General features: G+C 37.4%; 1 protein-coding gene across 1 annotated transcript in view; it reads left to right on the plus strand.

Moving 5' to 3' along the window:
* The window catches only part of DNAH12 (dynein axonemal heavy chain 12), a 235,342-nt gene that overhangs the window by 90,617 nt on the left and 130,317 nt on the right, over positions 1-14,408 (plus strand). Inside the window, exons 19-21 of the mRNA XM_032647909.1 lie at positions 8,938-9,123; positions 9,748-9,948; positions 12,898-13,092. Coding sequence (XP_032503800.1) covers positions 8,938-9,123; positions 9,748-9,948; positions 12,898-13,092 — 582 coding nt within the window. The remainder of the gene's footprint in view (positions 1-8,937; positions 9,124-9,747; positions 9,949-12,897; positions 13,093-14,408) is intronic.

Below are 14,408 nucleotides of genomic sequence, written 5' to 3' on the forward strand. Positions count from 1 at the left end.
TTCAAATCCCCCACTATTATCATGTTACTGTCAATTTCCTCTTTATAGGTGTTAGCATTTGCCTTTTGTATTGAGGTGCTCCTGTGTTGGGTGCATATATATTTGTAATTGCTATGTCTTCTTCTTTGATTGTTCCCTTGATCATTATGTAGTGTCCTTCCTTGTCTCTTGTAACATTCTTTATTTTAAAGTCTATTTTATCTGATATGAGTATTGCTACTCCAGATTTCTTTTGATTTCCATTTGCATGGAGTTTCTTTTTCCATCCCCTCACTTTCAGTCTGTACGTGTCCCTAGGTCTGAAGGGGGTCTCTTGTAGACAGCATATATATACAGGTCTTTTTTTTTGTATCCATTCAGCGAGCCTGTGTGTTTTGGTTGGAGCATTTAATCCATTCACATTTAAGGTAATTATCGATATGTATGTTCCTATTACCATTTTCTTAGTTGTTTTGGGTTTGTTATTGTAGGTCCTTTGCTTCTCTTGTGTTTCCCACTTAGAGAAGTTCCTTAAACATTTGTTATAGAGGTGGTTTGGTGGTGCTGAATTCCCTTAGCTTTTGCTTGTTTGTAAAGCTTTTGATTTCTCTGTTGAATCTGAATGAGATCCTTGCTGGGTATAGTAATCTTGGTTGTAGGTTCTTCCCTTTCATCACTTTAAATATATCGTGCCACTCCCTTCTGGCTTGTAGGGTTTCTGCTGAGATATCAGGTTTTAACCTTATGGGAGTTCCCTTGTATGTTATTTGTTGTTTTTCCCTTTTTGTTTTTAATAATTTTTCTTTGTCTTTCATTTTTGTCAGTTTGATTACTATGTGTCTCAGCATGTTTCTCCTGGGTTTATCCTGCCTGGGACTCTGTACGTCCTGGAATTGGGTGTTTATTTCCTTTACCATGTTAGGGAAGTTTTCGACTATAATCTCTTCAAATATTTTCTCTGGTCCTTTCTCTCTCTCTTCTCCTTCTGGGACCCCTATAATGCAAATGTTGGTGCATTTAATGTTGTCCTAGAGGTCTCTTAGGCTGTCTTCATTTCTTTTCATTTTTTCTTCTTTATCCTGTTCCACGGCAGTGAATTTACCATTCCGTCTTCCAGGTCATTTATCCGTTCTTCTGCATCAGTTATTATGCTATTTATTCCTTCTAGTGATTTTTTTTAAATATATTTATTTTATTTATTTATTTTTGTCTGAGTTGGGTCTTCATTGCTGCACACGGGCTTTCTCCAGTTGTGGCGAGTGGGGGCTACTCTTCATTGTAGTGCGCGGGCTTCTCATTGTGGTGGCTTCTTTTGTTGAGGAGCACGGGCTCTATGCGTGAGGGCTTTAGTAGTTGTGGCATGTGGGCTTAGTAGTTGTGGCTCATGTGCTCCAGAGTGCAGGCTCAGTAGTTGTGGTGCATGGGCTTAGTTGCTCCATGGCATGTGGGATCTTCCCAGACAAGGGCTCGAGCCTGTGTCCCCTGCATTGGCAGGCGGATTCTTAACCACTGTGCCAACCAGGGAAGCCCTTTTCTAGTGCATTTTTTATTTCGGTTATTGTATTGTTCATCTCTGTTTGTTCTTTAATTCGTGTAGGTGTTTGTTCTTTAATTCTTCTAGATCTTTGTTAAACATTTCTTTCATCTTCTCGATCTTTGCCTCCATTTGTTTTCCGAGGTCCTTGATCATCTTCACTATCATTATTCTTAATTCTTTTTCTGGAAGGTGGCTTATCTCCACTTCATTTAGTTGTTTTTCGGGGTTTTATCTTGTTCCTTCATCTGGTACATGGTTCTCTGCCTTTTCATTTTGTCTTTTTGTGAATGTGGTTTTCATTCCACAGGCTACAGGATTGTAGTTCTTGCTTCTGCTGTCTACCCTCTGGTGGACAAGGCTATCCGGTTGATTGCTTTCATATCTGAATAAAAATTGTTATGTATTTATTATTTTATCATTAGTTTACTGTTTTTTCTTTGTTATTGGCTTGACTTTTTAATGATAGATTTATTGAGATATAATTCACATATAAAAGTTCACCTTTTAAATTATGCACTTCAGTGGTTTCTTAGAATATTCACAGAGTTGTGTGATCATCACCACTATCTAATTTTAGAACAACTTCCTTGCTCCAAAAAGTAAGCCCCTGACCATTAGTAGTCACTGTCCATTTCCTCCTCCTCCCAGGCCCTGGTGTCCTATGAATCTACTTTCTGTCTCTATGGATTTATCGATTCCAGACATTTCATATAAATGGAATCATGTTGTTATATGGCCTTGGTGACTGACTTCTTTCTCCCTAGCATGTTTTCAAGGTTAATCCATGTGGTAATATGCCTCATACTCCATTCTTTTTTCTTTTTCTTTTTTTAAATATTTATTTATTTGGCTGCGCCAGGTCTTAGTTGCGGCCTGTGGGATCTAGTTCCCTGATCAGGGATTGAGCCTGGGCCTCCTGCATTGGGAGTGTGGAGTCTTAACCACTGGACTGCGAGGGAAGTCCCCATTCTTTTTTATTGATAAATAATATTCCATTATATGGATATACCCATATTTTGTTTATCCATTCATCACTTAATGGACATTTGTGTTGTTTCTACTTTTTAGCCATTATAAGTAATGTTGCTATGAGTATTTATATACAAATGTTCGTGTGCTTATATGTTTCACTTGACTTGGGTGTATATGTAGAAGTGGCATTGCAGGGTCTCATGGTAATTCTATGTTTAACTTTTTGAGGAACTGCAGACTGTCTTCCGAAGTGGCTGCACTCTTCCCACTTGCAATGCATGGGAGTTCCAGTTTGTCCACATCCTTGCCAACTTGTTATTGTCCATCTTTTTTTTTTTTTTTTTTTTTTGTGGTATGCGGGCCTCTCACCGTTGTGGCCTCTCCCGTTGCAGAGTACAGGCTCCGGACGTGCAGGCTCAGCGGCCATGGCTCATGGGCCCAGCTGCTCTGTGGCATGTGGGATCCCTCCGGACCGGGGCACGAATCCTTGTCCACTGCATCGGCAGGCAGACTCTCAACCACTGTGCCACCAGGGAAGCCCTGTCCATCTTTTTGATTATGGCCATCCCAATGTGTGTGAAGAGGTGTCTCATTGTGGTTTTGATTTGCATTTACCTGATAACTAATAATGCTGAGCATCTTTTCATATGCATATTGGCCATTTCTATGTTTTCTATGGAGAAGTGTGTGTTCAGATCCTTTGCCCATTTTTAAATTGGGTTACTTATCTCTTTTTATTCAGTTGTACAAAATCTTTATATATTCTAGATACAAGTCGCTTATTAAATATAGATTAATTGATCAGAAGTGTGCGGATTTATTTTTCTGGGCTCTCTATTCTGATCCGTTGATCTATGTGTCTGTTTTTGTGCCAGTATAATATTGTTTTGATTACTGTATCATTGTAGTATAGTTTGAAATCAGGGAACATGATACCTTCAGCTTTTTTTTTTTTTTCTGTATTTTTGGCTGTGTTTTATTTTGGTCTTCATTGCTGCACGCGGGCTTTCTGTAGTTGCGGCAAGCAGGGGTTACTCTTCATTGCAGTGTGTGGGCTTCTCATTGCCGTGGCTTCTCTTGTTGGGGAGCACAGGCTCTAGGCATGCAGGCTTCAGGAGTTGTGGCACATGGGCTTAGTTGCTCCATGGCATTTGGGATTTTCCTAGACCAGGGCTTGAACTCATGTCCCCTGCATTGGCAGGCAGACTCTTAACCACTGTGCCACCAGGGAAACCCTGATACCTTCAGCTTTGTTCTTCCTTCTCAAGAGTGTTTTGGCTCTTCAGAATCTTTTGTATTTTCATACAAATTTTAGAATTATTTGTTCTAATTCTGTGAAAATCCCTGTTGGTATTTTGATAGGGATTGCATTAAATCTAGATTGCCTTGGGGGACATAGTTATTTAAAAAATACTAATTCTTCCAATCTATGAGCATGGTGTATCTTTCCACCTGTTTGTGTAGATTTATTCTCAGGGGTTTTATTCTTTTTTGTATGATCATAAGTGGGGTTATTTTCTTAAATTAATTTTAATTTTAAATTAATTTTCTTAAATTCCTTTCCTGATAGTTCATTGTTAGTGTATGGAAATGCAACCTATTTCTGTATGTTAATTTGGTATCCTGTAACTTTATTGAATTCATTGATAAGTTCTATTAGTTTATTGGTGGCATGTTTAGGATTTTCTATGTCATTATCATGTCATCTGCAAATAGTGACAGTTTTATTCCTTCTGTTCCAATTTGGATTCCTTTTATTTCTTTTTCTTGTCTGATTGCTGAGGCTAGGACTTCCTATACTATGTTGAATAAAAGCAGTGAGAATGAGCAGCCTTGTCTTGTTCCTGAACTTAGAGGAAATATTTTCAGCTCTTCACCGTTGAGTATGATGTTATCTGTGGGCCTGTCATATGACCTTTAATATGTTGAGTTATTATCCCTCTATACCCACTTTGTTGAGAGTTTTTATTATAAAAAGATGTCGAATTTTGTCAAAAGCTTTTTCTGCATCTATTGAGATAATCATATGATTTGTATTTTTTCATATGGTGTATCACATTGATTGATTTGCAGATATTGAACCATCTATGTATCCTTGGGATAAATCCCACTTGATCATGATGTATGATTCTTTTAATTAATTGTTGAATTCAGTTTGCTAATATTTTGTTGAGGATTTTTGCATCTATGTTCATCAGTGATGTTTGCCTATAATTTTCTTTTTTTGTGTTGTCTTTGATTTTGGTATCCAGGTGGTGCTGATCTTGTAGTATGAGTTTGGAAGCATTCCTTTCTCAGCAAATTTTTTGGAATAGTTTCAGGAAAGGCAATCCTTCTTTAATTGTTTGATAGAATTCACCTGTGAAGCCATCTGGCCTGGACTTTTCTTTTTTAGGCATTTTTTTTTTTTTTTTTTTTTTTGGCTGCGTTTGGTCTTTGTTTCCGTGCGAGGGCTTCCTCTAGTTGTGGCAAGTGGGCGCCACTCTGCATCGCGGTGCATGGGCCTCTCACTATCGCGGCCCCTCTTGTTGCGGAGCACAGGCTCCAGACGTGCAGGCTCAGTAGTTGTGGCTCACGGGCCTAGCTGCCCCGCGGCACGCGGGATCTTCCCAGACCAGGGCTTGAACCCGTGTCCCCTGCATTGGCAGGCGGACCCTCAACCACTGCGCCACCAGGGAAGCCCAGGCATTTTTTATTATTAATTCAATTTCATTCCTGGTAATCAGTTTATTCGTATTTTCTGTTTTTTCCTGATTTGGTCTTGGAAGATTTTACATTTCTAGGAATTTATTAATTTTTTTCTAGGTTGTCTATTTTAGTGGTGTGTAATTGTTTGTGTAGTCTCTTATGGATCCTTTGTATTTCAATGGTGTCAGTTGTAACTTCTCATTCATTTCTGATTTTATTTATTTGGCCCTCTTTTTTTTTTTCTTAATGAGTCTGGTTAAAGGTTTATCAATTTTGTTTATCTTTTAAAAGTACCAGCTCTTAGTTTCACTGATCTTTTCTTTTTTCTTTTTAGTTTCTATTTTATTTATTTCCACTCTGGTCTTTATTATTTCCTTCCTGCTACTATCTTTGGGTTTTGTTTGTTTTTCTTCTCCTAGTTCCTTCAGGGTAAGTTTAGACTGTTTGAGAATTTTCTTGTTTCCTGAGATGGGCTTGTTTGCTATAACCTCTCCTCTTAGAACTGCTTTTACTGTGTCCCATAGATTTTGGAATGTTATGTTTTCATTTGTCTCAAGGTATTTTTAAATTTTCTACTTGAGTTTTTCAGTGACCCAATGATTCTCTCTTTTTGTGTGTATCTGTTATACGTTTCTGGTTTGTGGTTACCAGGAAGTTCCTATATAACAACAAATAGGTGTCTATTTTAAGTTGATTTCTTAAGTTTGAACACCTTACATTTTTACTAACCCTCCAAGTGTTTTATGCTTTTGATATCATATTTTACATCTTTTAATTTTTGCCATAACTACTTTGTAGATATAGATGATTTTTACTACTTTTGTCTTTTAACATTCCTACTAGATTTATAAGTGGTTGATCCAGTATTTTTACTCTATGTTTGCCTTTACCAGTGAGATTTTTCCTTTCATATTTTTTAATTTCTAGTTTTGGCCTTTTCCTTTTCCTTTAAGAAGTCCCTTTAACACTTCTTGTAACGTCTGTTTGGTGGTGATAAACTCTTTTTGCTTGTCTGTAAAACTCTTTATCTCTCCTTCAGAGATAAAGATAAATCTGAAAGATAACCTTGCCAGGTAAATTATTCTTGGTTGTAGTTTTTTTCCTTTCATCATTTTGAATATATTGTTCCACTTCCTTCTGGCCTGCAAAGTTCCTGCTGAAAAGTCTGCTCATAGTCTTATGGGAGTTCCCTTATACAGTACATAACTAATTGCTTTTCTCTTGCTGCTTTTCAGGTTCTCTCTTTATCTTTAATTTTTGTCATTTTAATTATAATGTGTCTCAGTGGGTACCTGTTTAGGTTCATCTTGTTTGGGATTCTCTGTGCTTCCTAGAGCAGGATGTTTGTTTCCTTCTCTAGGTTAGGGAAGTTTTCAGTTAATGTTTCCTCAGATAAGTTCTCTGCTCCTTTCTCTCAATTTTCCCCTTCTGGGACCCCTATAACATGAAAGTGAGTACACTTGATATTGTCTCAGAAGTCTCTTAAACTATACTCATTTTTTAAAATTCATTTTTCTTTTTTTCTGTTCAGCTTGGATTATGTCTAACACTCTGTCCTCCAGATCACTGATCTCTTCTTCTATATTATTCTATCTGCTGTAGACTCCTTCTAGTGTATTTTTCATTTCAGTTAATGTATTATTTAGCTCTGATTTGTTCTTCTTTATGTTTTCTAACTCTTAGTTAAAATTCTGTGTTCATCCATTCTTCTGAGTTCAGTGAGCATCTTTATGATTATTACCTTGAACTCATTATTGAGTAGATTGCTTATTTGCATTTAATTTAGTTCTTTTTCTGAGATTTTGTCTTGTTCCTTTGTTTGGAACATATTCCTCTTGCCTCCTCATTTTACCTAATTCCCTATGTTTATTTCTATATATTGGATAGGACTGTTATGTCTCTTGATCTTGGAGAAGTGACATTATATAGGAGACATCCTATGAGCTCAGCAGCACACTCCCTCCTGGCTACTAGACCTTATGCTCCAGGGGTGTCCTCTATTCATGTTGCATGCTCCCTTCTGTTGTGGAAGAGCTAACTGTTGATGGCATATTGGTTGGTGGGGCTGGCCCTTGGCCTGTCTGGCTGTGGTGCTCTGACTCATGCAGTTGTTGTGGGTGCCCTGGTGGGCAGGGCAGTCTCCTGGTGAGGCTGACTGTGTAGCTGGGCAATGCACCCTCTTCGGGACCACAGGTAGGTGGGGTAGGATCCCTGTGCATTTGACTATGTGGCCTGGTGGTGCAGAATTGCTGTGGGCCCTCTGGTGCACAGGGCAAGCCCCCAGCACTAATAGGCTAGAGGGAGGATTTCTAAATGGTGCTTGCCAGTGCTGGAGTCAGTCCAATAGAACAAGATCCCAAAAATGGCTGCCACCAGCATCTCCATCCCCAGGGGGAGTCCCAGAGGCCTCCTGCCTCTCTGGTAGGCTCTCCAAGATCAGCAAGTGGGTCTGACACAGGTGACTTTCAAGCTACTGTCTTTTTGCTGGGTCTTGGACCATGTAAGATTTTGCCTGTGCCCTTTAAGAGTGGAATCTTTTTCCTTTAGCCCTCCATCTCTCCTGAATGGAATCCCCACTGGTTTTCAAAGCCAGACATTCTGGGGGCTTGTCTTCCCAGTGCAAGACCTCCAGGATGGGGAGGCTAACGTGGGTCTCAGACCCCTTGCTCCTCGGAGAGGACCTCTGCAGTGGTGATGTCCTTTTCATTTGTGTGTCACCAACCTTAGAGTTTGGCTCCTGACAAGATTGCATCTCCACTCCCCTACCCATCTTATTGTCACTCCTTTATATCTGTCATTGTGGAAGATCTTTTCTGCTACTCTTCAGGTCATTCTCATAGATAGTTGCTCTATAAAGTAGTTATAATTTTGTGCTGTGCTCATAGGAGGAGGTGAATTCAGGGTCTTGCGATTCTGGCATCTTGATCCCCCTCCTCCCCCATATCTTTTATTTATTTATATTATCTCAGTGGCTGAGACACTCAATACAGTGTTGATTAGAAGTATTAATAATGGGTATGCTTATCTTGTTCCTAATTTTAAAGGAAGTGTTATAATGTCAGTATCAAAAGTGATGAACTGGGCTTCCTTGGTGGTGCAGTGGTTGAGAGTCCGCCTGCCGATGCAGGGGACATGGGTTCATGCCACGGTCCAGGAGGATCCCGCATGCCGTGAAGCGACTGGGTCCGTGAGTCATGGCCGCTGAGCCTTCATGTCCGGAGCCTGTGCTCCGCAATGGGAGAGGTCACAACAGTGAGAGGCCCACTTACCGCAAAAAAAAAAAAAAAAAAAAGTGATGAACTAAGTGTTTTTGCTGGATATTTAATTTTTATTTCCAAACAGTTACACTTTGGCATTTTGTTTCAGGCTTTTTGCCATTTATGTTTTGTGTGTGAGTTTATAACTATATATTATATTATGTTGTGTTGTACTATATTTTTCTCCATATAATATATAGAATAAACTTAACTTTGTATTTCCATAATAATAATATGACAGTTTTAATTACTGTAGTTTTATCATATACTTTAATATCTTATAGAACATTTATATCCCCCCTTTTTCTTACTCTTATAGTTTTCCTGGCTATTTCTACATGTTTGTTTGTGCAGATGAACTTTAGAATAATTTTATTACTTTTTCTCCCCTTCCAAATCTAATTGGGATTTTGATTGGACTCATTAAGTATATTACCTAATTTCAAGTGTATGTGTATGGAATTCAAATGAGTGACTCATTATTGTTTCTATTTTCACCATTAGGAATACATCCCTACTGTCTCCATCCTATGCAATCCAGGAATGAGAACACGTCACTGGAAGCAGTTATCAGAAATTGTAGGCTATGACTTAACTCCAGACTCTGGAACTACAATGAGGAAAGTTTTAAAATTAAACCTTACACCATACTTGGAAAAATTTGAAGTTATAAGTGCGGGTGCAAGCAAGGTAAATATGAAGATCAACTGAAATACTTTATTTGATGAGTTTGTTAATCAAATAATCATAGTTTTTGTTGTGGTTGAATGTATAGTACTGGCTAGCAGTGGGAGGAGATGGGGTAAAGTGGTAGAAGACCACTCTTATTTTTCCCCACAAAGTGTCTGCTTCTCTATGATTTCCTTGTCCCGAATCCAGAGTAGAAATGGTTCCTTTGACCTCTTGTTAATTCTGCCACATTCTGATATGCATGGATGATATGCTAGTCTTGATATATAATTGCTCCATTAAGAATGGAAATAGATGCATGTGTGTGTGGCATGTGATGTGTGTGTATTCTAGCAGAGTAAGTAAGGCCGTCTAGTGTTCTCAAAATACACTGAAAACGTCTTCAGACTATAGACTGCAGAAAAGCCACTTCAGGGAAAATCCATCAGGTCTTTCATTCTGCTGTCTATTTTAATACTGATAGCAGTAATTTTCAGAGCAAGTGAATTTTTAAAAACTACATTGTCATTTTCCATAGGAATTTTTTAATTGTTTAAAAACTTTTCTAACTTACAGACAATTGCAGATTACCTTACAAAAATTGCTGTGTAATGCACTAAATTCTTTCTTCTTTTTCTCATTTAGGAATTTTCATTAGAGAAATCCATGAATACAATGATGGGAACTTGGGATGATATTGCTTTTCATATAAGTCTATATCGTGATACTGGAGTCTGTATTCTTTCTTCAGTAGACGAAATTCAGGCTCTCCTTGATGATCAAATTATAAAAACGCAGACAATGAGAGGCTCACCTTTCATCAAACCATTTGAAAAGGAGATCAAGGTATGTTAAATATGATAGTCAACTCCTGGTCATTTATAAAAACTGCAATCTTATTACATATATGCTCTTGTGAAAATAAGTCAGTTTGTTGGATAGCTTTGGTGAAATATAGAAACAGGTAACTTAAAATTAATGTGAAAATATATAGAACAGATGAGCCATTAACTCTAATGATTTTTAAAAGAACAAATGATATTTTTATTAAGAAAAATCTTCTCCAGTGACAGTGATAGATTTGGAAGGAAAAAGGTATTATTTAATCTAACTGTAGACAGCCTAGACCCTGTTTCATACTATATTCTTTTTTTATTCCACTTTACTGAGTATTTTATTGACATAATCTTTGACCGAGAAACATAAAGTTTTCAAAATGTCTTTTCTTATAGGCAGAAAATCAATCTGGTTATTTTAATAAATATAATTGTGCAAAATGGTTGGCTGAGCAGTTAAAGAATAGCTGCTGTCATTATTTAGTGGTTGTGAGGCAGGAAAATGGTCTTGAACATGGAGGAGAAAAGAAGAAATAAATTTTCAACACTGGTGGTGCTATAAAGAAATGGTATTAAAGTGAAAGAACCAATATAATAATTTTGAGTTTATGCAGGAGTGTTATGTTATAAAACAAAATACTTTGGACATTTCTTACTTTTTTTATAGAATTCAATAGCAGATAAGACAAAACATGAATTTTACACTCTGAATTAAAAGAAATATTTTCTTCAAAGGGCAATGAATAAATTCTCATTTAAAGATTGTTTCAAGTTGATGCTAATCTTCTTTCTTTTTTTGTAACATCTTTATTGGAGTATAATTGCTTTACAATGGTGTGTTAGTTTCTGCTTTATAACAAAGTGAATCAGCTATACATATACATATATCCCCATATCTCCTCCCTCTTGCGTCTCCCTCCCACTCTCCCTATTCCATCCCTCTAGATGGACACAAAGCACAAAACTCCCTGTGCTATGTGGCTGTTTCCCACTAGCTACCTGTTTTACATTTGGTAGTGTATATATATATATGTCCATGCCACTCTCTCACTTCATACCATCTTACCCTTCCCCCTCCCCATGTTCTCAAGTCCATTCTCTACGTCTGTGTCTTTATACCTGTCCTGCCCCTGGGTTCTTCAGAATCATTTTTTCTTTTCTTTTTTTTTTAGATTCCATATATATGTGTTAGCATACGGTATTTGTTTTTCTCTTTCTGACTTACTTCACTCTGTATGACAGTCTCTAGGTCCATCCACCTCACTACAAATAACTAAATTTCGTTTCTTTTTATGGCTGAGTAATATTCCATTGTATATATATGCCATATCTTCTTTACGCATTCATCTTTCAGTGGACACTGAGGTTGCTTCCATGTCCTGGCTATTGTAAATAGAGCTGCAGTGAACATTGTGGTACATGACTCTTTTTGAATTGTGGTTTTCTCAGGGTATATGCCCAGTAGTGGGATTGCTGGGTCGTATGGTAGTTCTACTTTTAGTTTTTTAAGGAACCTCCATACTGTTCTCCACAGTGGCTGTATCAATTTACATTCCTACCAACAGTTCATGCTATATTCTCATAAATTGTAGTAAAGTTCTATATACTATACTTTATATTTGGGAACAAATAACTTGAGGGTCTTTTAGAATACTTAATGAAATATTGTCCACTTGACAAAAACAAATGATATTTGAGACTGTAAAATTATTTAATGTCCTTATAGTTGATGTGGGTAAGTACACAAAGCAAGTAAATTATAATAACTAATAGTTTTATAGGTAGTATCAAAATTCAAACTGGAGACTATATAAAATGGTGAAAAGATCAACAGCAAATGGATTTTTCCCCTGATATTTATTGACTTCTAAATGTGTGCCAGATACTACTCTAGGGGTTTTACATTTATTAACCCATTTAATCCCCATAGCCGACCCTCAGGGTAGGCACTGTTATTATCAGTAGTCATAGTTAAGGGAACCAAGGCATAGAGGGATAGGTAAGTTACCCAAGTTCACGCAGCTAATAAACGACAAACCTGGAATTCAAAAAAGGCAGTTTGGTTTTAATTTAAGTATAAATAGTGTATTTATAGAACACCTTGGCTTTCAATATTTGGAGAAGACAAAGAGTTGTGTTCTTCCAAAAAGACATGAAGCTGCACATTTTCCCTTGAATCAGGCTGACCTACCCTTTCCTGGTAAGAAGTTATGCTTTTGCAGATATTTCTTGTTTAACAAAGGAGAATTTACAAGACAAGTTTGAAACCTCTCTTAGAGCTTTTAAAACAAAAATATGAGGCCAATCTCTTGATATATAGGACCTTAGGCCATATATTTAAGAAACAAAGAGATTATATGAATGATCTTTGGCTAATGAAATACCTTATGGATTCTAGGAGATGTGACAATAAGGAAGATTTTCCCCCCAAATACATTGATGTACAGCACGGTTTCTCAACCTGGTTCTAATGACATTTGAGGCTAGATAATTCTTTGTTGTGGGGGCTGTCCTGTATATTGTAGGAAGTTTAGCAGTGTCCATGGCCTCTACCCACTAGATATTAGTAGAAATCTCACCCCACCAGTTGTGACAAATGAAAATGCCTCCAGACATTGTCAAATGTCCTTTGGGGTGGGAGCAAAATAGCCCCTAGGTTGATAGCTACTGGTGTAGAGCAGGATGTATTCCTGTATGCTTTTTGGACATGGGACAGTTCACCTAGAGATTAGGAAATTGGTCTAAATAACTATAGTCATTTGCAATTGTGAGTTCCAATGATTTAGGAAAATTTCAGACCTCCTAGAGTTTTTCAAAGCCCATGTGAGACAGTATAAGTGACTTTGAGCTGTTTTGCATTGATTCAAAAATAACAATAAATTTAAAATACATATTCCTTGCTATAAGTTATGGGTTTTCTTTAATAACTGGAACTTAGAATACTATGCTTTTCATTAAGGCCTGGGAGGACCGTTTGATTCGAATACAAGAAACAATTGATGAATGGTTAAAAGTACAAGCTCATTGGCTGTACTTGGAGCCCATTTTTTGTTCTGAGGATATCATGCAACAGATGCCAGAAGAAGGGCGTCAGTTTCAGACAGTAGACAGACATTGGAGAGATATCATGAAGTTTTGTACAAAAGATCCAAAGGTGAAGTGTTTGTTTTCTCTGTTTCAGATAAAGGGGAATCTTTATTTTTGGCTATTACAGAAAGCATTTGGCTTTTTTTCCAAGTACAAAAATAAAACCTGCTCATTGTATACAAACGGGAAAGCTCAGAAAAATATAAGAAAGCATAGATAATTTTACTTTTCAATTCATAAGATACATTACTCATAACTCTTCAATATGTGTAGTGGAGCTGCTTCAAACATTCATTTAACTCACTTGGCTTCTACTATGTATACTCAGTGATCCCTCTTATAAAAATAAATAGTAAAATAAAATAAAATGAAGAAAGCAAGAGGGTGGGAGAGAGAGACAGAGAGAGAGAATGAATACAAATGAATGAGTTGCATGTGATTCACCTGAGTTTCTACTCAATGACTCTATATGCTTGGGGTTGATGGGAAAAAAGAGTCAGCAATTCTCTCAGTTGGTTTCACTTCCTATGTGTCTCTCCTAGTGAGTATAGCACCTTGTTGAGTGTGATTTTAATGTTGAGAGACAGACCATGCATTTTTCATATGCATAGTATACAGAGTTCATAGATATATATATCCACTTTTTAATCTGGTATTCAACTTAAGAAATAACGATTTGTTTCAATGCTGGATGAAAAAGTAGCTGTGCTGGGGACTTCCCTGGAAGCACAGTGGTTAAGAATCTGCCTGCCTATGCAGGGGACACGGGTTGGATCCCTGGTCCAGGAAGATCCCATATGCTGTGAAGTAGTTAAGCCCGTGCACCACAACTACTGAGCCTGCACTCTAGAAACTGCGAGCCACAACTACTGAAGCCCATGCGCCTAGAGACTGAATTCCACAACAAGAGGATCTCCCGCTCACCACCCATGCACAGCAATGAAGACCCAATGCAGCCAAAAATAAAAGAAGAAAAAAAAGAGAAAATCTAGCTGTGCTGAACTGTTGAGGGTCAATAGTACTGAAATTTATGAGTTTCAAGGATTTCCCTTACATGTTGACTTTAGAACCTTTGTAAGACATTATTTCTTATGGAACAGAAGTCAGCAGTTTTTCCCTGCAAAGGGCCACATGGTAAATATTTTAGGCTTTGTGAGGCATACAGTGCTTTTTGTAACTATTCAATTCTGCTGTTGTTGTAGTAAGAAAGCAGCCAAAGACAATATGTAACTGAATGGATGTGTCTGTGCTACATCAAAACTGTTATGGACAACTGACATTTTCAGGTACCATGAAATGTTATTCTTCTTTTAATTTTTGAACCTTTTAAAAGTGTAAAAATAATGCTTAGCTTGATGGCCATGTAAAAACTGGCAGCACACA

Source organism: Phocoena sinus, chromosome 11, assembly GCF_008692025.1.
Source record: "Phocoena sinus isolate mPhoSin1 chromosome 11, mPhoSin1.pri, whole genome shotgun sequence".
NCBI lineage: Eukaryota > Metazoa > Chordata > Mammalia > Artiodactyla > Phocoenidae > Phocoena > Phocoena sinus.